Below are 23,612 nucleotides of genomic sequence, written 5' to 3' on the forward strand. Positions count from 1 at the left end.
CGCCCGGCTGCGCCCGCCTTTGTCTACCTTCTTTGTCTGCCTCCGCGCCCTCGCGGCGGCGGCGGCTAGGCCTCTGGGGAGCGGGCCTGGAACGCCGAGCGCAGCTGGAGAGGGCGCGCCGGCCGCGAGCGCGCGGGGCCCGACCCGGCCCGGGACTGCCCCTCGGCTGCGGGCAGCCGCGCCCGTTCCCCGCCGCCCCTCCCCCGTCCCCTCCCCGCGCTCCCGCCCCCTTCCCTCCCGCCCGCCCCCTCCCCCTTCCCTTCAGCCCCGCTCAGTCTGGGCACATCCTTCTGCCGCCCTCGCACCTCTCCACGCAGTCCCAGCTTCGCGGCTCGGCCCTTGACTGCGCTCGGCTCCCACAGGCGCTCGGCCCCGTGCCCCTCGGCCCCCGCCCCGCCGGCTGGACAGGTAAGGCATGGCCTTGGTCCGCCCCTGGCCCCGCCCTCCCGCCTCACCTGGCTGCGCGCCTGGACAAAGGTGGGCTACCTGGCGCGCTCAGGGGCGGGGCGCGCTGGGGACCGAGGCTAGTGGTGAGGATGCTGCTTTCTTCCCTGCCCTCCCGGCTCTCGGACCCGCCTGTCTGTGGGTCCGCCGCCCCCGCTCCTTGCCGCGTCTCCCCTCGGCTCCTGGCCTCTTCGATCGCCCACCTTCCGCCGGACGCTCACTTTCCCACGTTCTGACACTGTCTCGCGCGTGCCCTCGCCGCCCTCTCCTGGACGCAGCCCTCGCCCACTCTCCCTCTCAGCACTAGCTTTCTTCCTCTGGGACCCAATCTCTTTGTCTCTCTGTCTCTGAGTCTCTGGATGGCCTCCTAAGCAGGGGACCCCAGTCCGTCACCGTTTGAAGACGCTTCGAAGACTCCCTGAGCCCCGGGCAGAGCTGGCAGGAGTGCCCTCTGCTTCTTTCGAGGCTGCCCGGGGGACTGGGGTGTGTTGCAGGGAGAGGGAGATTCTGGGTGTGCCCCGCTCCAGCACTGCCAGTGGCCCCGCGCCCTCCCCTCCCGGCCCGGGCCAGTACCGCGCCCTAGCAACCCCGACGGCGCTGGAGTCGCTCTTCTGGCCCCGACTCGGGCGCTCTCCCTCCCCACTGCCGGCTTTTCTCCAGCCGCGCACCTGGGTCTCAGCCGCCTGCGGGAACCGAGGTTTGAGACGTGAGGCCTCTTGGGTTTCCCGCCAAGTCTTCTTGCCTTCCTCCACTGGGTGCTCCTTCGGCCCTCGCCTATCGTCTGGTCTCTCTTGCCCAGTGCACTCGTCCACGCTCCCCACCTCCCAGCCTGGTGGCATGCAAAACGTACCCGGTACTAGTTCAGTACCAAGCCTCTGGGATCAGGCAGGCAGAGGCTTTGGGAGTGAACTTGGACAAAGGAACACACTTCTCTGAGCCTCAGTGTCCCCTTCATAAAACGGGGATAATAGCACCTACCTATAGGGATGCGTGTGGAAACAGTGAAAAAAGCATGTTGGATGCCAGCATGGCACACCCGGCGGCCATAGGGGATTCTACAGTCCCTGGGTGGAGTGGGGTTGGGGACGCCACAGAAAGGGAGAAATGGGTCAAAAATTCAAGGCTTGGAGATACTGCTGAGAAAGCTGATTGCGGCCCCTCCCATATCACAGTCACCTCCCCCTACACACACTTACAGGCACTCTTCTCTCTTTCTCTCCCTCCTCCTCTCTGCTTGTCCTAAAATTGGAGCTTAAAAAAGTCAGGGTGAAAAGGGTCTTTGCCTTCGAAATGAGATCAATGTGGCTGGTCGATGTTGCCAACAGCTGGTCGCTGGTCACGAGGCAGCCCTGTGAGTCTTTCCCAGTTCTGAACCTCTGTCTTGCACCCATTTCTTTTTTTAATGGCTCTAGCTCACGAGCCATTTCCTCTTCTCTGGGTGGGGGGGATTGTCATGCTGGGCCCTGCACCTGCTGTGTGGTCACCCAAATCCTCAGACCATCATCTGTCATCATCAAGACAAGTGACACACCACCCCAGGAGTCTGGCAGTGATGTGGGCTTAGTGGAGTAATGAGGGCAGCATCATCTTCTCCCAGCTGGCAAGTTCTGGGCTCCCCTGGCTAAATTTTGTCTATTTTGGGGAGAGGGGTAGTTTTTGTTTTTTCAGTCACAGCCAGGGCTGGCAACTAGAGCCTTTTTCTTTAGAGAAGCAAGAATGGGACTGGGGACACACACTCACACACTCACACACTCACACATACACACACACACCCATCCAGACTCCTCCCCATCCTGCCTGCTGCCTTCTCTGCTTTCCTCCTCACCATTTAATCCACTGCCCTCCCCATCCCTAAACCCCTCAATGGCTCCCTGTTGCCACTAAATTAACTACTCTGCCCACCTCCCACCACACCCTCACTTGCATTTTGGGTTTCAGCCGTTTCAAAAGGCTGCTCATCTCCAAGCCCTGACTTCCTCCCAGCTTTTGCTAGGGCTTTTCCTTCCATCTGAAATGTCTCCCCTACCTTGTGTTCAGTCAAAGCCTGCCCATCCTTGCAGGCCAAGGTCAGATGGTCCCCTCTGTGGGAAGCTCTCCTGCCCCCTCCCTTGCCTCCCTGCCTCTTGTGGTCTGCACTTCCCTGGGCGAGGCTGAGTCTTGTTCCACTTGCGGTCCCAGTGCCTGAGACATGGCAGGTGCTCTGTCCATACTTGTTCTAGGGGTTGGGATCCTTGCAAAGGGACAGGAATGAACTGAAAACTGCAAGCCACAAGTTATTGCTAGGTTCCAATGGGTCCTGCTGGTTAGAGCTGGCCCTAAAGAAAAGGACCATAGCTGGGGAGGTTGGAAGGGGAGCAAGCCTCCTGGAAAACCCCTGTGGTACTGGGGGCTCTGCATGCCTCCGGAAGATGGGGATAATTTCCATGCCTGATGATAGTAGAGGAACCAGACTAAACAGGGAGGCTACTGCCCACGTTCCGCAGACTAGCTTAGCAGCTCCGTGACCCGGATGGAGGAGCCTTCACTTGTCTCAGCCAGAAACGTGGCAGAGCAGAGATTCTGCGTCCTGGCCTCCCTGACTCCACAGCCTGGGAAGGGCAGGAGCTGGGCATGTTCCTGGATGGGGGGTGGGATTGGGTGGTCATACAAACATCCCTACTCTGGCTCATTCAGGTGAGATCTGCCTCTCTTGCTCTTCCAAGCCCTCTACTGGCCCTACCCCAGCCCTTCCTCTGAAGTGGGCCACTCTGGCCCATGGAGCACAGGCCTCCCTGGAAGGACATGGGACAGTGGCTGAACCTTTGCCACAAGAGGCCCTGCCCCTCCGCACCAGGTCCCAGCTTTGGCAGCCCCCCCCCCCACATCACAACACCATGGCCTGGCATTGACCATCTATGTGGTCCACAGCCCTGGATGGGTGTGGGGGTACAAGTGACAAGGTCCCTGCTAGATACCCGAGCAGTTGGGATGAAGTAATTGCAGGACCTTAAGTCTTTAGGGATCCCCTCTGTGCCAGGCTGGGTTAGGGCCCCCAGCATGTGTCATCCCTGAAAGTCAAGGCATCGGTACTGGCATTAGTTACTGAGTGTAGTATGAGGAGTGGTCAGAGATCCTGCCTTTGGAGTCATATGGCCAAGGGTTCAGATCCCAGCCCCACCACTCACTCTACTGTGTAAACTTGGGCAAATCCCTCAAATCTTTGTCCCGATGTTGAGCCAATGTTACAATTATTATTACATAAAATACATTGTCCACTTCAAAGGGCTAAATTAGATAATACATAGAAAGCTCTGGGCTTAGAATAGTCCATGCCTATAAGTGATACCCAAATAAACATTTATTTTTCAGATGTGGGATTGAAGCCCAGAGAGGTTAATTGACTTGCCCAGGGTCACACAGCTAGCTGGAGCCAGGATTCACATCCAGGCTTGTCTGACTCCAGGTGTCTCTCCACTCCCCACTGGCCTCTGCCAGAACTGACAGCAGGCATTTTGTCAATTGATGATTAAGCGATGGGTCCGACCAAACAGCAAGTGGTGTCAAATTGTCTGGGAACCAAGATAAGGAACACTGAGGAATAGGGGGCCCAGGAGGAGGGCTCAGGGGAGGAAGAGGAGAGTGAGGAGGACCTGTAATGCAGCAGGAGGTAGGGCTTTACCCCCACAAAACACAACACTCTTACACAGGTTTTTGGAGGTGTGAGGCCTTGAGAGGGTGGGAATTCCCGAGGCTGCTGTTGGAAATAATAAAAGCAGATGGGGCTGTCCCTGTGGGGAAGCCAAACCTCATTTGCCAAGACAATGGTTCCCTCCAGGCTGGCCTGGGCCTGTGCTGACCCGCCCCACGGAAGCCATCGATCACCCCACCGAGGACGGAGGACACGGCCACCTGCGCCTGCCCGCCTGCACACACGGGCACAGATGCACAAGTGCTTCCTGGAACTCACCCTGCCCCCACGCCCACTCTTTCCCCTCCCATAATAGCAGCTACTGCTGTTTATCGCGCCCCTCCCAGGGTACCACTCACTTTGTTTACCTGTACCTTCCCTCATTCTCACAACCACCAGCATTTTGCAGGAGAGGGAACTAAGGCTCAGAGAGGTTAAGTGACTCACCCAAGGTCACACAGCTCTTTCCACTCTATTCTTTCATGGCTCAGCTTCATGGATTTGGGCTGACATCTGTTTGTTTGAATCAGTAATAATAACATCTGTGCCTCAGTCTTTCACTAGGCCTGTGGCCTTCCTGCCAGGTCAGAGTGGGGACACCTGGAGGACAAGGATTATGCTTGGCTCCCTCCAGCAAAGAGTATGTTTTTCCCATGTTCTGGGAACTTCCAATACTAGAGCTGTGTCTCTCCTATCAGACTGGGAAATCTCTAAGGGCAGCAGCTGGGTCTCCCCCGTTAGAATGGAGGCTTCCCGGGGCAGGAGCTGCTTTTCTTGCTCAGACTGAGAGCTTCCTGGGGCAGGAGCTGTGTCTCATCTAAGAGTCCTCCAAGGCCAAACCTAGATCTCCCCTGATACAGTGGGACCTCCCCAGGGCCAGGGCTATTGTCCCCAGTTGGATTGGCAATTTCCAGAAGCAAGGACCAGCTCTTCAGACTGGAGCAAGTCCCATTGCACGGCATCCAGGTCCTGCCAGAGAGGTTCAGCAAGTCCTGACCCCCTGGTGTCACTCTCCCCAGCAGTCTCCACTGCCAAGAAGCAGCTGGTGCTCCACAGGTCAAGAGGCAGAGTTCTCTGTGTGAGACCAGGTTGGCACAAAGGCCCATGGAGGGGTAGGTGGGGCTCTGGCTGTGCTGAAACCTAGGGGAGCTGAGAGGTTCCTTCCTATTGGACAGGTGGCACTTTGGGGATGCAGAGCCTTGGGGAGACAGAGTGATGGGTAGGGATTGGCTCAGGACTATCAAGCCAGCCAGCACCCCACCGAGCACCCCCCAGGGCAGCTGTTTCAAGTCTCACCCACCCTACCAGTGAGCTCGTCTTCGCCCGCCTTCCATCCCACCTACACTGAGTTCCTTCCACCCCCAGAAACCTCCCCTCCCCTAGCCACGCAGGAGTACTGATTCCCTAAACAGTCAAATCTCATGACAGGCTAATAATCTCATTTCACAGACAGGGAAATTATGCCTCATGAAGCCTGTGCTGGTGGGAGGGGCTAAAGGGACAAATTCTAGTCCCAAATTGCCTGGGGAAGAGCCCAGGATTTAGGGTCCATCTCCCCCTCCCCGACTCTCACCTGGGATATAACCATTTTGATTGAACAAGCATAGCTACCCATTTTTCCACCCTGGGGGAGTCAACTTCTCCTAAAAAAGACAGGAATCTGCTCCTAGGTGTAAGATTCCCCAACTGGAGCTCCAGGTTTGTGGAGCTGACTGCAGGGTGGCCCCAGTGTTTTAAGGGCTGAAGGGGGAACCTGGGGATGGTCACCTCTATTGTCCAATTCCAGCCATGCCAGGAAGTGTCCAACGGAGGGTTGAGGAGGTGCCAGAGGGAAGAGTCAGGCAGGTCAGTTCCAAGTTAGAGCATTCCTGAAATCTTCACGGAAGCATGGAAACAAAATCAGAGATGATTCCTTTGTCTAACAAAATTTGTCCTAAGCACAACTGAGTCAGGGTTCTGGGCATACAAATGCTGCCTCCTGGGCTCCCAGGGTGGAGAGCTTTTTATTTTTTTTTAATATTTTTTAACTTTTAGGGGGTCATTAAGTTTATTTATTTATTTATTTTTAATGAAGGTGCTGGGGATTGAACCCAGGACCTCATGCATGCTAAGCACGCGCTCTACCACTGAGCTATACCTTGCCCACTGGGGTGAGCTTTTGGTGTACTGAGGTGGTCTTCTCTTGTCTGCTGTATGGGCTGCAGAAATGTCCACTGAAGAGTTTTAAGCTGGAACACCAGTGACCCGATTCGTTCTTCGGACGACAGATCAGAGAACGTCTTGGTGATAGGCAGGGACCCAGGCAGGCAGCAGCATGAGAGGCTGTTGGGTTACCTGAAACATGGCGGGAACTGGCAAGAGTTCTGTGATGAGGGGACACCCCCACGGAGGCCAGCCTGGCCTGAGGCTGCTGCTCTGAAGGACAGAATTCAGCCCTTAGTGTCCAGGGTCCCCAAAGGGGAAGTGGTGAGATCACGTACAGACCACGAAATCCCAGACCCCGTGAGCTGAGAGGGTGCATCACCTGGGCTCAGGAGCACAGGCTCCCAGATGGCCCCAGCAGAAGGCTGTGCCTCTCAAGGGAAAATGATCACCTTGGAGATGTTTCTTGTCTCTCAGGGGTAGAGGTCCTTTCCAGTCCGCGTTTAGCAGAAGGCGGCTGCCTTCAAGTTTCTTGTGAGCTAAACAGGTTAGGGTGTTTCCATGCAGAGGGTTATTTCAAGACCTGAGCTGTGGCCAGGGGAGTGGCAGGAATCAGGACCCCTCCCTATCCAGCTCCCCGTACCCCAGTACCATGCACCCCTTTCTGAAGAGCCCTTGAAAGATGGAAGGGCCCCAGGCATCCCAGAGACCCCTGCGCTGGTCTTGCAGTGCCCACCCAGCAGCTCGGTGGGTTGGGATCTCGCCTGTGCCTGAGGGTCGGTCACAGGTAGAGAGGCGGACAGAGCAAGGCAGGGCTCCTCCAAAAGCGAGTGAGAAGGCAGGCAGGCCCAGGAACCAGCTATCATCACATATTGTTCTGTCTTGTTTTGCCTTTTAACACTCACCCACATGTCCTCTGAATTCATGCTGCCTCGGTACCTGGCCGTGGTCCCTGGGGGCTTTCTCCTGATCCTAGAGGATGTTATACGTCATCCCTCCCTACAGGGGGCTGTCAGTTGGACAGACAGACAGATGGAGGAGTCTTGTCACCGTGGATCATAAATTCCCAGGCTCCATTGGCAGACAGAGCCCTTGAGACCACCCACGGTAACCCAATGATCCAGTGGTCTCAGTGGTCCTCTTCCCCTACATGCCCCGACCCCTCACCAATTTTTCTGAGCAGTACAAATCATTTCCCATGAAGTCTTATTCATAATCCCAATATATAAAAACCGACAAAAGCAGCGTTTTATGAGCAGCGTAGCACCCCCCACCACCACCATCAATAATCTCTTCCCCAAATCAAAATTTTCCCCATCTCCTGCAGCAGATACAACTTCAAACCCTACTTGCTTATCAGACTGTCTTCAGCCTCTCCTCCATGGAGATGCCGTGTGACCACTGCTCTGCCCGCAGTTTACAGTATTGCCTATTTGCAAGTAAATCAGTGAGAAAAAAGCTATGCTCAGTGTTATGAAAGAGTGTAATGCATATTGGTTGTATGTCTCGATATGAGACTGAGCCTCTCACAGACTTTGTTCATTCATGTCCAGAAAATCCTGGAGCAAGTAAATAAATAGATGCAAATGCGAGGTGCAAATAGTTCTTTTAAACTGCTCGCCTTGCATCCCTCGAACACTTTTCAGTGATCTAGGAGAAGCCCAAGTTATGGGGAGGCTGCACTCATATTAAAATTAGGTAGAGAACGCATTTGAGTCTGTTGTCATTATTCTAGTTTTAAAAATGTTTTTTAAAAAGTGAGGTTAGACAACCCCTGAAGTATCTCTACCAAATACAGTCGCTCAAAACTGTCACTTTCACACACAAGGAGGATACCCAGGGTCAGAGAACGGGGGTGATGGTCAAGCTCTCCCAGTGGCTCACAGCCTGGACTGAGCATCACAGTCCCTCCGTTCCATCAGAGCATCCTGATACCCCTGGCCCGGGATTCCCATCAGACCCCCCTCAGCCAGCCCTGCTCCCACCTCCCACTCCCCTCCCTCCCTCCTTCTCCAGCCGCCAGCCCATCAAGCAGCAGGTGAGCGGACCAGCAAAGCAGGAATTCAGGCCCTACAGCTGTCCTGGGATGCCTAGTGGTGGCCAAGCTCCACAGTTGTCTGCCAGGCAGGTGGGCAGGAGCCCCCCTAGTCTCCTGGCTCCCAAATGCAAGGCTGTTGCAGGAGGAGGGGGCTCAGGAATCAAAGCAGGCTCCAGGCTCCATTCACTGCCTTCCTTTGCATGTGACCCTGATTCCCTGCAGGCTTCTGGAAGGAGACGGCTCCTGCAGCTCAGCCCTGCACAGTACGGGGACAGGATTAGGGCATGAAGCAAGCTTCTTTCCCCTCTATCAGTTTCCTCTTCCCTGCTGCCAGTGCCTGGTCCCCCCTCCTGGGCCCTGACTGTACTCACAGCCATGGCAGAAGATTACGTGGGGAAGGCGGGTGCCCCCCACCCTGATAGGGTTCAAGGACTGTCCGCATGCCCTGGGTGCAGAGAGAACCCAGGCCCTGAGGTGGTTCTTTGCCACTCACCAGTGTCACCTTGGATTTGTGGCTTACCCTTCCAGAGCCTCGGTTCCCTCATTTAAAAAATACGGAGAACAACCTGACCCATGCAGGGCAATTGAGACGATGCGATAAGAAATGGACAGAATAAGCTTGTAAGAGCCTGGACTTCACACTCAGGGAGTGGCAGCCCCTAATATTACAATTGCTTTAGTTTAGTTTGGTTTTTAGTGAGTCACTATTAGATCTAGGCTGTAGGTGGTCCTTATGTCCCGTGACGGTTGTTGTCCAGGGTGACTTCAGGCTGTTGAATGTCCCCAGTCTGAGGGGGATCAGACCCAGGCCCAGAAGAGTAGGCTTTGTGAGCCAGCCACAGGAGAAGCTGACAGGGAGGGCAGGGAGGTGGGGCACCTGCTGCCCCTTTTCTCTTGGATGCTTGGTGCTTTGCCAGGCAGCCTCCAACTGGCTTCCAGAGTGACAGAAATGGATGGGAGCCCTCATGGCTGTGGCTCCTTGGCACGACTTCTGTAACAGCCCATGTTTCCTGAGTGGCTCTTTGCCAGGCTGGCATCTTGGCTCCTGGGCTGTGCCAGGATTCAAGTACAAATCCTGTGGGCTTGGAGAGAGGGCTCTGTGCAGTCTTCAGGGCAAAGAGATGTCAGGGTCCCCAGCCCTCACTCCAGCTCTCTCTCTCCCTCTGTCTTTCTCTCTCTTTCCCTCTGTCTTTCTCTCTCTCTCCCTCTCTCTCTCTCTCATACACACACACACACACACACACCCTGGGAATTTATTTGTGATCGTCTGCTCAGGTGTCAGTTCAATTGTACTCAGTCCACTTCTATTCTGATCCATAGTTATCAGTGCCTATTATTTGCAGGGTCCTGTAGATATTATAGGAACAGAGGGGAAAGTGGGACAGATCTTCTTGGCTAGCTGGGGACTTTAAAAGAAAAAGCTGATTGCCCCCGCAGGAAATGAGCTGGACAAAGCTGTGAGGGAGCTCCGAGGGGGGAGCGCATCTAATTAGGGGACTAAAGAAGGCTTTCTGGCGGACAGCGTATTTGGGATGAGTCCCAGAGGCTGGGCAGAATTTGGGCAGAGAGGGATGGGGTGGAGAGAAGAGGTTGTTCCAGGCAGAAAGAACAGCCTCAGCGAGAACGTAAAGACAAGAAAGATGGGGTGTCTTTGAGGCCCAGGGAACAGTCTCTGTTGGCCATGAAGGGGAGGAAATAGAAGTCAGGGCTGCAAAGTTAGGTTGGGGCCATATTATACAAGATCTTGAGTGCCAAAGCGGGGAGTCTATGGTTATACGGGAAGGCGGCAGGGAGCCATGGACAGTTGTGAGCATGATCAGAGTAATCTGGCAGCAGTATGGACTGGGTCTGGGGGCAGCATGGTGCAGATAAGGTCTGGGGAGACAGATGGATCCACGAGGGGTGCTTCAGCCTGCATACTGAAATCCCCCCTTCCCTGACCCAGGCTGGCTGCATACATGACTTATGGGGTGCGAAGGGAGGGAGGGAAAAAAGATGGCGCTGAAGTTGGGGTTCCTGGGCACAATTAACAGACCCATGGCCACTGGCAAGGGCTTGGCAATAGGACTTCAGTGAGAAAGAGAGATGGCAGATAAGGGTGGGGTCATGATGCTGGAGAGGGGCTAGGGTTGGGAAGCTGGGCTTCATCTCTTGGCTCTGCAGGGGAAGAGCTGTCCTCTGAGTCGAGTGCCCAGGCTGGTCACCGAGCTCAGAGACGGGCTCTGAGTCATTGGCTGGCCTCATGTGTGTCCACGGGACAACAAGCTGCCCATAGACACCGTGGGTCTGCCCACCCCCTCTTCTGCCAAGCTTCATCTGGTCTCCTGCCTGCACTTTTTGGGCGTCCTGCCAAACTTCTCTCTACCCCAAGATGGAGGGATTCCATTCACTGGCCAACATCCCAAAGGTTCCCTGTTGATGGGGGCGCTCTGTGGGCTTCTCCCAGGCCACAGATGTGATGTCCCCACAGGACAGACGGGCAGGGCTGGATCAGAGACAACATCCAACATAGATTCAGCCATTCTCCATCGCAGGGAAGGGAGGGCGGAGTGTGGCGAATGCAGCCTGGCATCTGCCTCAGGCTTGGAAATAGGATTGGAGGGGTCCCCGGGAGCAGAACAATCTTGATGGACAGGTCTCTCCAATGGGCCCCTCCTCCCACCTGGCTGCCGAGCACCAGCCTCTAGGGCCCTCATTACAGAAAGGCTTGGGGGTGAGGCTGGTGGGGCAGAGCCCAGGGCAGTGGAGGCCAGGGTCCTGGGCCTCCTGGGGGACCAGGACACAGCAGGCCAGGAGGAAGGAAGAGTAGGATAACAGGTGGCCGGTGACCAGGTGAGGGAGGTGACCAGGCAGGGAGGAACCGTTTCCCTCCCTCTCTGAGTGGGTCAGCCTGCCCTCCCTGCCCATTTCAAGCGCCCCTCGTTCAGGGTTCGCTAAAAGTGGACCTGGGGTGGGATGGCCAGTTGTGGGGGCTACGAGAACTGAGGGGGCTAGCGGGGGAGATGCCAGCAGTCACCACTGGCCCATCAACCTCCCCTCGGCCCTGGGCAATTACATGGACACAAATCACAAGGAAACGGTTGTGTAAGCACCTTTTAAAGCCTAATGGGATACGCAGGAGGCCCGGGGAGGCCATAAAAATTCAATCAGCCTGGCTAACTAACCTTGTGCCCAACTTGTCTGGATGCCGTGGGGCTGGTGCAGGGGCGAGGGCAGTGGGGGAGGGGGTCCCAGGGAGTGGGATACCCCCTACCCCCAGCCACCAGTCTCCAGAGCCTTACCTCCAAGTTCCTTTGGAACATCCCAGGGTCTGCTTCTTCCTCCCGGGAGAGCAGTGAGGTCCCCTAAGGAGGCTCCACTTCCTGTACAGCAGGGGGCGCTGTCCCCCCAGGAGGTCAGCGGTGCTCACCCCACCCTGCGGGGTCAGAGCCAAGACTCCAAAGTCCCCCGCACCCCAGCAGGGACAGTGCTGTGTCAGAACCAGCCTGGAGCTTGGAGGAGAAGAAACGGCAAGGGCTGAGCTGTCCCGGGACAGCACGCAGGGGTTCAGAGCATAGGCAGAGCAGTTACATAAATGTCACTTACTCGGTGTGACTTAACCTCTTGGAGCCTTCATTTCCGCGTCAGAAAATAATAGGAGCCACTTCAGAGAGGTGCTGAAATGGCTAAGTGATATAAATTCACACAAGGCGCCGAACAAGATTCCTGCACGTGCTCCAACGCCATTGTTAGATTGAATTTAGGCTGTGAGTCAAGTCTCTGGGACTACAGGCCTATTCCTGAGCTTGGAGACACTCAGCTCATTCCAGGGATCTTGGCCACAGGCAGAGGTCTGTGCAGGGAAAGGAATTCTAGACTAACCTGGAACCTGGGCGCTGCTCAGACATTTAACCCAGGGGTTCGCAGCCTCGGCACTGCGGTCTTTCGGGGGCAGTGTTCCCTGATGTGGGGGACAGTCCTGTGCAACCAAAAATATCTCTAGATGTTGCCAAATGTCCCCTGGGGGTTAAAGTCCCCTCCATCCCTGTTGAGAAACAATGGGCTATAATAGTATGAGGGAGGGGGTTGGGGAGTGGGGATGAGGAGGGCTGCAGAGCTGCACCTGCCCCCCAACATTAGTGCTACTTTTCTTGCAGGGAAGGGCCCATGGCTGGGCCCGCCACGCGCGTTGCCCCCATGCTGTTCTTCACCCTCCTGCTGCTCCTGGACCTGAGTCTGGCAGATTCCCTGGGACTTGGAAGCCCTGCTCAGAACCTCCCTGAGAATCACATCGACCTCCCAGGCCCAGCACTGTGGATGCCTCAGGCCAGCCACCACCGCCGCCGGGGCCTGGGCAAGAAGGAGCGGGGCCGGGCCTGGGATGGGGCAGTGGTCACCGCCACCAGGCAGGCCTCCAGGCTGCCAGGGGCAGGGGTGCTGCTGCCTGGACAGAGTCCTGCAGGCCTGCTGCAGGACAAGAATCTGCTGCTGGGGCTAACACTGCCCTACCCTGAGGAGGAGAACCGGTCTCCAGGGTCAGAAAGGGTGAAGAAACGCGGCAGGGAGCACAAGAGACGCAAGGAGAGGCTGAAACTGCACAGAGGTAGCTGGAGATCTGCGAGCGGGTGGGGCCCAGCAGTGAAAGGGAGGGAGGCTTGGAGGTGGGGGGCCAGAAGGAGAGGTCTCAGACCCAAATGGCCAAGGGGACTTCTGGGCCAGAACAGGGAGGCTAGGAGAGAAGTGTCAATGGCATGAGGTCCCTGGGAGGACATCCAGAGACCCCCAAAATGGGCAGGTAGTGAACACCCAGAGGAAGGGAGGGGGTCTCACTAAAGTCAGAGGGGTCTGGTAAGGAGGCTGGGAAAGGCCTAGGGGTGGAGCATGGGGGGAGGAGAAGAATATGTGGCAATAGAAACTCAGTCTTATCAATTGATCATCCCCCTAAATCAGGAAGTTCTACCTCGTGTCTGACCTAAATCCATCCTACTGTAAGTCCTGAGTTGAGATGAAACAATTCAGTGCCCTGCAAGCATATCACTTCAACAACTCTAAAGCATAAAGCAGAGGCTGAGAACTTAGACTCTGAAGCCAGATCTGCCCGAGTTCAGATCTGGGCTCTACCATTTACTGCTCTGGGATGAGTCGCCTTTCTCTGTCTTGGTTTCTCCCTCTGCAAAATGAGGGCCATGGCCCCTTCTACCCTCAGTGTAGCTTCAGAAACGGCTTGATTTCTCGAGGACTTAGAACGGTGCCTGGCCCTTGTCAGGGGCAGTGGGCAGTGGTTGTTACCGGTTAATTCTCAGCTCTCTCTTGATGCTGAATCAGTACACAGCTGACCCAAGGAGAAGTGTCACGTCTTTATCTCTCCTGCCTCTGCCTTGTTCGTTTTATGAGGTGTCCCCTCTAAGTCCTCTTGCCTTCCTTTAAGTTTCCTCCACATTCCCAAATCCCCAGTGAGCAGAGCCATCCACCGTCCCCAGCCTCCTCCTCCCTTTGCCCATTTAGTCCAGAGACAAATGTGCCCCAGCAGCCCCACCTAGCCGGCTCCTCCCCAGTCTCACCTGGCCCTGAGCCCATGCAGGCCACATTGGCTTCCAGGTCTCTTCGTGTGACAAGACTGCCTCTAGGGGCAGGCCCAGTGCCACAGGCAAGGATGGGATGGGGGCGAGGGTTCTGTGGGAGGTGGGTGACGGAGCCTCAGACCCCCTTCTCCTGCAAGGGCTGGGGCTTGCTTCCCTGCCAGGCCTACCGAGACCACCCTCCACCCCCAAGTGGACAGAACAAGTGCTGGCATCCTTGATGACAAGAAGAGGGCACACGTGGGGACTGAGCCCAGCCCGGGTCCAGCCCCAGCTCTAGGGGACCAGTGGGGCCCTCCTTCAAGAGTGGGTGAGGGGAGGAGGGGACAGAGGAGGTCCGGAGGCCAGGCCCAGCCCCACTGATCAGCTGTGAGGCCTCAGGATCATGGAAGCTCAGTTTCCTTGTGTGCAACATGAATGGAGCAGATTCAGTGGTCCTCATGTCCCCTTTCGACTCTCTGGGACTCATTTCTGGAGGGTGGGGTGGACCCAAATGACCCAGCCAACCTTCAAGTCAGATCTTGTCTGAGAAAAGGAGTCAAGGATGAGCGTGGGCCCTCAAGTTTTTTTCAAAGGCCACTGGTTCGTGGCCACCCCCCAACCCTGCACTCTCCCCCTCACACTCATCCTACCCCATGCCCATGTGTCTCGGAAGGCAGCCTCAGTAGTTAAGAGTACTGACTTTGTATCAGGGGGACCTGGGTTTGAATTCAGACTTTGATACTCACTAGCTGTGTGCCCTTAGGCAAGTCGCCTAACCTCTCTGTGCTTCAGTGTCCTTTCCTGTAGATGAGGCTGAAAGAGTACCTACCTCCTAGAGCTCCTGCAGAGGTTAGATGAAATAATGTTTGTAAAGCCGGGACCCTGCATACGACATGGACCCGGCACACAGCATGTGCTTAATAAACAGGGCCGTTATCACCACACAGGAAGCTCTCACCTCCCAGCCATCTCGGAGACCTCTCCCCACCTGCAGTGCCTCTCAGCCTCGTCAAATTGCTCCCCTACTCAAACTTCATCTCCTCCAGGAAGCCTTCCATGGTTAATCACACTAGTTTCCATTTCTTGCACTTACACCCCTGGCTGCACCCAGCCAACCCAGACTTGGACTTGCTGGAATGTTGCTTTTGAGCCATCTCCCCAGCAACACTGCAAATTCATCCAAGACATTCCCCCTACTCCTGCTCCCAGTCTCCTGTTTCCACCTCCCCAGGAAGGTGGGCAGCAGGGATACTGGCCAAGCAAATAGCTTGTCACATGGTTCCTGCCTCCCCCTTGTTCGCAGCAGGAAATGTGGGTTCTGCTGTGGGCTGATACGGGGTGGCAAGCAGATCAAGTCCCTGTGTTTCCTGCTCCTTGTCTCAGGCCGAGCCTTGGTCAGAGGTCCCAGCTCCCTGATGAAGAAGGTGGAGGTCTCAGAAGACCAGGCACCAGATGCCACGATGGAGGAATCCTCCACCAGCCTGGCCCCCACCATACTCTACTTAACCACCTTTGAGGCGGCACCTGCCACAGAAGAGTCCCTGATCCTGCCTGTCACTTCCCTGTGGCCCCAGGTAAGGAGCCTCGGAGCTGGAAAAGTCCTTGCGACCATGTCATGCTAACCCCTCTTAGTACATTTAGGGAGACTGAGGCACAGGGGCAGGAAGGAGTTGGTCCAGGCCACAGGGACTGGATGGAAGCCAGGTCTCCTGATGCTCATCCAGCCCAGCTCCAGCCAGTGCACACTGTTCAAAGAGGGCTGCCACTGTCCAGGCAGTGGTCCTGGGGGCTCACTCTAGGGGGAGCCAAGGAAGCAAGTGTGGGCTCAGCACACTGGTCTCTCCATCTAGAAAAGTAAGGCTCTTGGAAAAGTACTTTATGCATACCGAAAAGCGTAGAGAATAATAATTTTTACAACCCTGTCCCCAGAGTCCAGAATTAACAAGCTTTAGTTAACACTTTGACCCATCTGCTTCAGACCTTTAAAAAATGATACACAGAGAGGGAGCAAGCAAGCAAAAGTGGCAAATACACCAACCGTTGGTGAGTCGAGATGGAGAGTGTATAGTCTTGTAATTAACACAAGGTGCACCACTGCACCTCTCCCGTGGCTTTGAAATTCATTTCAAAATAAACTCATTAAAAATGATCAATAAAATATATGTGTAGAAGAAATAAAACTCTTTTTAGCAATAGATCTTTCTTATTTTCTTTCTGGGTCTTGCATCTCCCTGAGAGACTCATAAAACAATGGGGCATCTCCGAGGAATCCATGGGGATCCATGCTGTCTCAGGCCCCTAAAGCCCAGCTGTTGAGAACCTGGCTCTAGAAAGTGCCGTTATTGTCCATGTCCTACTGTGCGCAGATCCAGCCCCGAGACCACTGGCTGGGGCTGCAAGCAGAACTGACCCCTGGCCGTGGCCGAAACATTGCCACCGAGTGCTGATGACTTCTGCAGGGGTGAGAAGGGGCAGGGGGGCGAACAGCTGGGCTTCTCCTGAGCAGGCGTGACTGCCTTCCCAGCCCCTCCCTTAGAAGGCCCAGTAGATCGTTCTCCAGGCTGCATCATCAGCTGCCTGTAGACACCATCCTGCATGGGGGTCTGTGCTCTGTCAGCAGACTGCCCATGTAGCCCTAGCAGCAGTCTCCGTGTTCCCAGGCTGGATTCTGGGCTGTCCAGCACAGGACGAGCTGGCCTCTGAGAAGCCCCTCCTTCGTCCTCTGGCCCCCGAGCCCCACATTCCTTCTTCCACCTGTTGGGAACTTCAGGCTCCCTCCTCTCCACCCGCCTCTGCAGGCTCAGCCCAGGCCTGACGGGGAGGTGATGCCCACACTGGACATGGCCTTGTTCGACTGGACCGATTACGAAGACTTAAAACCCAAGGTCTGGCCCTCTACGAAGAAGAAAGGTATGTCTACCCTCCCTGCCACCCCTGTGCCGGGCTCCCTCCCCTCCCCCACCATCCGCTGGTGAGCCCAGCCAGCCGACCTGACCTACAGATGTCTGCAGTGGGGTGGGAGGCATGGAGCCTAGAATGGGAAGGACACCCAAAATGGAAATGCTGCTCTCAAGTGCCCATCTCACGCCAAATGTTTCCACGTAGCAATTCATTTTGCCCTGGGGAAGGAAAAAAAAATTAGATCAGCACTGCTGTTGATCCCACTTTAGAGAAGAGAATACTGAGGCACAGAGAGGTTGTCGTATCTCATCCAAGCCACACTGCGGGAACGGCGGTGTGAACACTCTGACACTGGCATCCTGTGTGTAACCCCTCTGCTCTGCTGAGCCTCAGCCTCTGACGACAGATCCTGTTGTCCCCAGAGAAACACCGGGGTAAACTCTCCAGTGATGGTAACGAAACATCACCAGCTGAAGGGGAGCCCTGCGACCATCACCAAGACTGCCTGCCAGGTACCAAACCAGTATCATGTTTGAGGCACTAGGCTGGGAACCTGGAGGGGGAGGGGGTGGAGGCAGGTGCTCTCAGATAGGTGAGCAGCATCCTTTAGGGACAGGAAATAATAACCACATTGCTGAGAGCCGCTGTCGTATTTCATTCTACCTAATCCTCACAGCAACCTGAAGAACGAGACCCTGTCATCCCCAATTTTCAGGCAAGGAAACTGAGCCTCAGAGAGGCTGAGTGTTTCGGCCAAGGTCACACAGCTAGGAAGTGGCTCAAACCTGAGTCTGCCTGGTTCCCTCCTAACGTCTGGTCCAGCTTAATTCTATCCTTGTGCCATCACAACTCTGCTGGGCTTGTGGGAATGCTTCGATGATATCCTGACCTGTTCAGCAGCTCAGCCCGCCAAGACAGTCTGTAAACGGGGGCCTGGTGTTTTGACTGATGGCCTAAACGCTGGCCCTTGATGGGTCAGTTGGGACCTCCGGGAAGCCATTGCTGAGGCGGAGTTAGAAGTTGCAGGGTGTTTCAGAGCGGAGGTGGCTGGGGTGGGGGTGGGTAAGGCCCCTGAAGGATAAAAATGGGAGGAAGCAGGAATGGACAGGAGACCTGTGATGCCATCTCGGCCAGGTGGACAGGGAGCTCCAGGACAAAGATTACCTGTTAGAAGAGGCCCACACTGGGCAGAAATAGCCAGGCCCTGGCACCTCCACCCAGCCAGTCACTGCCTGCGCTGTTCTGCTCAGGAACAGAGTGACAGTCGGCCCAGGTGTTTCCTGCAGGTGTTAACAGCAGGAGGCTAGCAGCTAACTGCTCTCCCGGCCAATGGACGGCAAATGCTTTCTGGAGGGGGTGGGGGGTGATCCGAGTGGCACAGCTCCATGGCGATTGTTAATTCAGTGTCCAGAATATTCTACAAAACAGCAACCGAACCAGCCATGTGGCATCGTATAAGCCAGACCACCAGCTCCAACAAGCTGCCCTCCTTTCTAAACCATTGTTTTCACCCTGAGCAGAAACAAAAGGCTCAAGTTTGGGTCAACTGTAGAGTGGCTCCAAGAACTGGCTCCATGGGGGCCGAGGCGGGGCCTCGAGCCTGCCTCCCAGGGGATTCCATTTTCCCAGCTGTCAAAAGAGGACGTTAGTCAGTGATCCCTGAGGCCCAGCCCAGCTCCAAGCTGGCTCCATACCTGGCAGCCCCCAGCTGTTCCATCCACTCTCCCAGGAGGGGATCCCACAGCGCCTTCGCTCCTCCCAGGATCAATCAACTACCCTTCTGGGGCAGCTGGGGTCTCTGCCGCCTGTCTCTGGGGGGGTCTCGTCCTTTACATCCATCGATGGTTCAGCTTGGGAGCCTTTCGCACCAGATGGCCCACCCTGCCAGGGACAGCCCCGCCACGGAGATGATGGATCTTCTGTCCAGTGGGAGTGTGTGCAGGGCGGCAGGGAGGGTCCGCACAGCATGGTTGACCGCGTGTGCTTGCCTTGTGGGCAGGGACCTGCTGCGACCTTCGGGAGCATCTCTGCACGCCCCACAACCGAGGCCTGAACAACAAATGCTTCGATGACTGCATGTGTGTGGAAGGTGAGCCCGACACTGGGGGCCCCCTCGGTGCCTGCTGAGAACCCCACAACCTCCCTTCCTCCTGGAAGCTGGGTGGGAAGAGAAGAGAAGGGAAGACCGAGCAGGAAAGCTTTGCTCGGTGCCTTCCCAGTCTGTGAACTCAGTTAGTCTCGATTCCTGGCATCGTTGCTCAGATTTGCTTTCCTCACCTCTTGAAACCCAAGCTGGCGTGATCTCCCAAGATCTGGAGGCAGCAGAAGGGAGGAGAAAGGAGTGTATTAAAATTTTGAGATCAAACTTGAGAAGGCGGTGCTTTCAAACCAGAATTCTATCCCAGGGAAGGCATTCCAAGTATGGTAACACGGGGTGGGGGTGGATTTTCCAGCACCATCCCAGGGAAGGATGCACATGCCCAGCTCTCTCTTTAACTCCTCCAAGCTCCCACCTGGAGCGGTACATGCCCTGCTGCCCAGGTGTGCCCAGGTGTGCCGGGCTCTGTGCTAAGCACTTTACCCGTTATCTCCTTAATCCTCACAACCATCCCGGGAAGGGGGCTACTATTATCCCCACTTTACATGAGAGCAAACTGAGGCACAGAAAGATTAAGTGACTTGCCCAAATCTACACAACTAGAAAAATGGGGGCATAGTTTAAATTTTGTATTCTGAAACTTTTCCAACACATATTAACATAGTCAGAATAGTATAACGGGGGATTTCCCATCACCCACCTTCAATAATTATCACTCACAGCCCATCTGTGCTGTCTGCCCCACCCCCATCCAGTTCCCCCGTTCCAATATGATTTTGAAGCGACTCTTGGGAGTTTACAGATATTTCATCTATGACTATTTCAATATATATTTCTAAGAGAAAAGCACTCTTTTAAAAACAAAATACCAAAAATGCACAATTGCTTACTGTCATCCCACGTCCAGTGTTGACATCTCATGAGTGAGGGAGTTTGGTCTCAGCTCCTCTATGGACCATCCTGAGACACATGCCCTATTTTTGCTCATAGCCTCAAAAACTATCTGCTGTGAAAGCAATAAAGCTGCTTAGGTCCGATTATTCATGCATCCTCTCAATCAAGAAATACTCATTGAGTGCCTCCTCTGTGTCGGGTTCTGTTCAGGACACTGGGGACTCAGCAGCAAAGAGAACCAGCGGGTTCTGCACTCATGGATTCCATTCTAGGGAGATGATCAAACCATAAGCAAATAACTAGATGCCTTTAGAAACTAGTAAGGCCTGTAAAGAAAACAATCCAGGCTGGTCTGATGAGGAGTCTGGGAGTTGTGTTAGGGAGGATGGACAGGAGCAGACAGCAGAACCAGACACCTGAAGATGGGGGCGGAGGGAGGGAGAGAGAGTCCCGGGTAAGTGCAAAGCCAAGGACCTCGGGCAGGAACGAGGCTGGCATGTTTGAGTGAGCCTGGCACACCATGGCCAATGGGGAAAGTGGCACAAGGGGACGTGGGAGAAGCTGGTGGGGGAATATCACCCCAGCACCTTATTGGCCTTATTTGATTTGTAATTGGAAGATGTCAGCAGGTTTTAAGCAGGGGAATGACCTGGTCTGATTTAGGAGTATAAAATCTCACACTGGCTGCAGGACTGTGCGGGGCAAGAGTGGAGACATGGGGGAACAGCTGGGAGGTAAGGGGATGGAGGCAGGCAGGGTCGGGGGAGCAGGGAGATGCTGGAAAGCTGCCTTCTGTTACCTGTGTGCAGGGATGGGGGCCCATTTTGCAGAGAAGGAGACTGAGGGGCAGAGTGGGCTGGAGGCCACTCCAGTCCAGGGAGCCCAGAATAGTGCCAGGTCCTCAGAGTTCAGCTTGCCTAGGTGAGGGGGACATGGCCCTACTGAGCTGCACATGCCCCATTGGGTGCTCAGTGTGCGGCCCCTCTGCCCAGGAAGCCATCCTTCCTTCCTCCCCTGGGCCTTAGGTGGGAAGGCACAGCTTTCTAGGCGTCCAAAAAATATGTGTGCATCCAAAACCCCATCTGCTCATTTCCTCTGACCCCTGTTACCCTGGTTGGTCCCACCCAACTCTTACTACCTCCCTGGAGACTCAGGCTCCAGAAAAAAAAAATTTAGAGTGGAAATAACAGTACATTAAAGATGGTCCAGGAAGACATTGTCACCAAGATGCCACACCAGAGGGATCTAGGTGATGCCAAGAACCCTCGTGAGGACCAGGAGTCCTGAGGACTTCTGAGAAATCCTGAAATGCTGAACATGGGTACCAGGGCTGAAGTCCAGCACTCAAGGCCAGCCTGGGTTCTGGAAGGTTCAGGATGGGCTCCTGTGGCTACCGATTACTCCTGCTCATGGCCCCCTGTTCCCGCCCAAGTGTCACTTGTGCGGCCAGAGGTCTGAAAGCCCAGTAACCCAGGTGTAAATTCTAGACCCCAAACGTGAACTTCACAGCAATTCCTTTATTCTCTTGACAGTGACATAAGAGGATCTTAAAGTAGTGATGTCCTCTCTCCCTGTGGTCACTCCTAAACTGAAATGTAGGGATTGCTTAGAAAACAGTGAAATCTCTCCCCCAATTCCTACCGCCCATCAGAAGGATGTGGCCTTAAATAAAAAATATGTCTACCCATGTACGTCAGGAGATGCCTGTGGCCAGATAGAGCCACAGCCAGGGAACCCTCCCTGGGTCAGGAGGGCCACGCCTACTTTAATTAAGGTGGTCAGGGAGGGACCCTTTGAGACCTGAAGGCTGTAAAGGAGCCAGCCATGCAAAGAGTTTCAGGAAGGGGTTTCTGGCTGTGAGAGCAGCAAGTGCAAAGGCCCTGAGGCCAAAAATGGCTGAGAAAAAGCAAAAAGACTGGGTATGGCTGGAGTTAGAGAGTGAGGAGGCGTATGGGGGTGGAAAGCAGACAGGAGGCAGGTCCAGGTCCCAGAGGGTCTTGTAAGTCAGGGTAGGACACTTAGGTTTCCTTTGGAGTACAGTGGGGAGCCATGAGAGGTTTTACAGGGGAGGGCAGAATCTGCATCTCTTTTAGAAAGGTTTTTTATAGACTATTTTTCAGAACAGTTTTAGGTGTATAGAAAGATTGTGCAGAAAATACAGAGTTCTCATATGCACCCACACACACACACTTTCTCCTATTATTATCTTACATCAGTGTGGTAACACTTTTTACAATTGACCCAATATTGATACATCATTATTAACTAAAGCCCATAATTTACATTAGGGTTCACTCTTTGTCTATGGATTTTAACAAATGCATAGACATGTAGCCACCATAATAGTATCACACAGAATAGTTTCATGGCCCTAAATATCCCCTGTGCTCCATCTGTTCACTCTTGGCTTCTTCCTCTGATGATTCTCTTTTTTAAGCCCACTCAGGCTGCTGTGGAGGGATGGGTTGGTTGTAGGGCTGAATAAAGAAATGGGTGGTGGTCGTGGAAGGATGCAGGGGGTCCCAGAGGGTTGGGGAGAGGGGACTGACTGGTCGCACCCCTGACCCGCTTGCCTCTCTTCGCTCAGGGCTGCGTTGCTACGCCAAATTCCACCGGAACCGCAGGGTCACGCGGAGGAAAGGGCGCTGCGTGGAGCCCGAAACGGCCAATGGCGACCAGGGATCCTTCATCAACGTCTAGCGGCCGGCGCGCGGCGCCTCCCCAAGCCTGGAGGCTGAACGCGGGAGGCTTCGTGAAGCCGGGCGATTTGTTTATAAGTAGCGGTGGCAGATCAAACGGAGGACCAGATGACTGAGGCTGCAGGTTCAGGCCCAGGACACTCAGCCCCGGGAAGAGAGCCCTGGGCGATCTGCCCCCAGCCCAGGAGCCGAGCAGCAGTACACCTGCAGCCACCACCTGGCCGATGGGAGACCCACGCCGCCTGCGCATCTCGTTGTCCGGGTTCTCCGCGATGGCAATGTAGAGAGTGCCCTCTACTGTCCGACCGTAGCACTGCAACGGCTTCAAGTTAAAAAAGAAAGCGGGTTTTGAGCTGGAAAGAATGGAAACTCCCTGAGAGACAGGGAACCCAAGGGCAGGAGATGAATATGCAACGCTTCCTACGTACCAGGCACTGTACTAAACGCGGGGCATACGTTATCTCATTTATTACGTGACCTTTTAAAGAAGGCATGGTTACCATTTTACATGGGAGGAAACAGAGGTAGGGTTATCCGACTTGTCCAGGCTCCCAGATCAATGCTCCTCCAACCTTCACCTGTGTAAGAATCCCCTGGGGATCTGGTTAAAATGCAGATTTCAATTCAGTAGATTCTGCATTTCTAACAAGCTTCGGGGCATGTGGATGCTGGTGGACCAGGAACCCCACTGAGAGCACCAGGTCCTAGGGAGTAAAGGGTGGAGCTGGCATCTGAACCTGGACCTGTCGAGCTCCAAGGCCCACGTCCTTGCTGCTCCACAACTAAGGACTTATTCCAGGTTCTCCATGGCTTTCGGTGAGACATGTTCCCTCGTAGTTCCTTTTGCTGTGGTGAAGGCTGGACTGACTGTTATCTTCCTTCCCTGCACAAAGTGTATCATTTTAAAAACAAAATGTGCATTAAGCACTTGCTTGCTTGTAAGGCATGATCTGGGCAGACTGGCCCCTGCCGCTGGGAGCTGTTGGAAAGAAATGATAATGCTCTTCCCTGTTTCTATGGCTCTGCTCGCCCAGTCTTGGGACGTGCACTTTGGAGTTGCCCGACAGTTGCCATTCCAGGGGTTCTTTGGCTTTTGTAGTTCGTGTCCTTTGAGAATCTAATGCAAGCATGGACTCAAAAAATACACACGTTGCCCATGCACACCCACTTTTCATACATCTTGTGGTTC

The 23,612-nt window shown here is 54.8% G+C and overlaps 1 protein-coding gene across 1 annotated transcript; it reads left to right on the top strand.

Moving 5' to 3' along the window:
* The first annotated feature begins 291 nt into the window (after positions 1 to 291).
* DRAXIN (dorsal inhibitory axon guidance protein) lies at positions 292 to 23,330 on the top strand. The gene is made up of 7 exons (XM_032495197.1): positions 292 to 408; positions 12,428 to 12,873; positions 15,215 to 15,405; positions 16,630 to 16,741; positions 17,155 to 17,244; positions 18,732 to 18,821; positions 22,312 to 23,330. Exons 2-7 carry the CDS (start codon positions 12,438 to 12,440, stop codon positions 22,422 to 22,424), a joined length of 1,032 nt encoding a protein of 343 aa, XP_032351088.1. The 5' UTR covers positions 292 to 408; positions 12,428 to 12,437; the 3' UTR covers positions 22,425 to 23,330.
* Positions 23,331 to 23,612: the final 282 nt, after the last annotated feature.

This window comes from Camelus ferus, chromosome 13, assembly GCF_009834535.1.
Source record: "Camelus ferus isolate YT-003-E chromosome 13, BCGSAC_Cfer_1.0, whole genome shotgun sequence".
In the NCBI taxonomy this organism is placed as follows: domain Eukaryota; kingdom Metazoa; phylum Chordata; class Mammalia; order Artiodactyla; family Camelidae; genus Camelus; species Camelus ferus.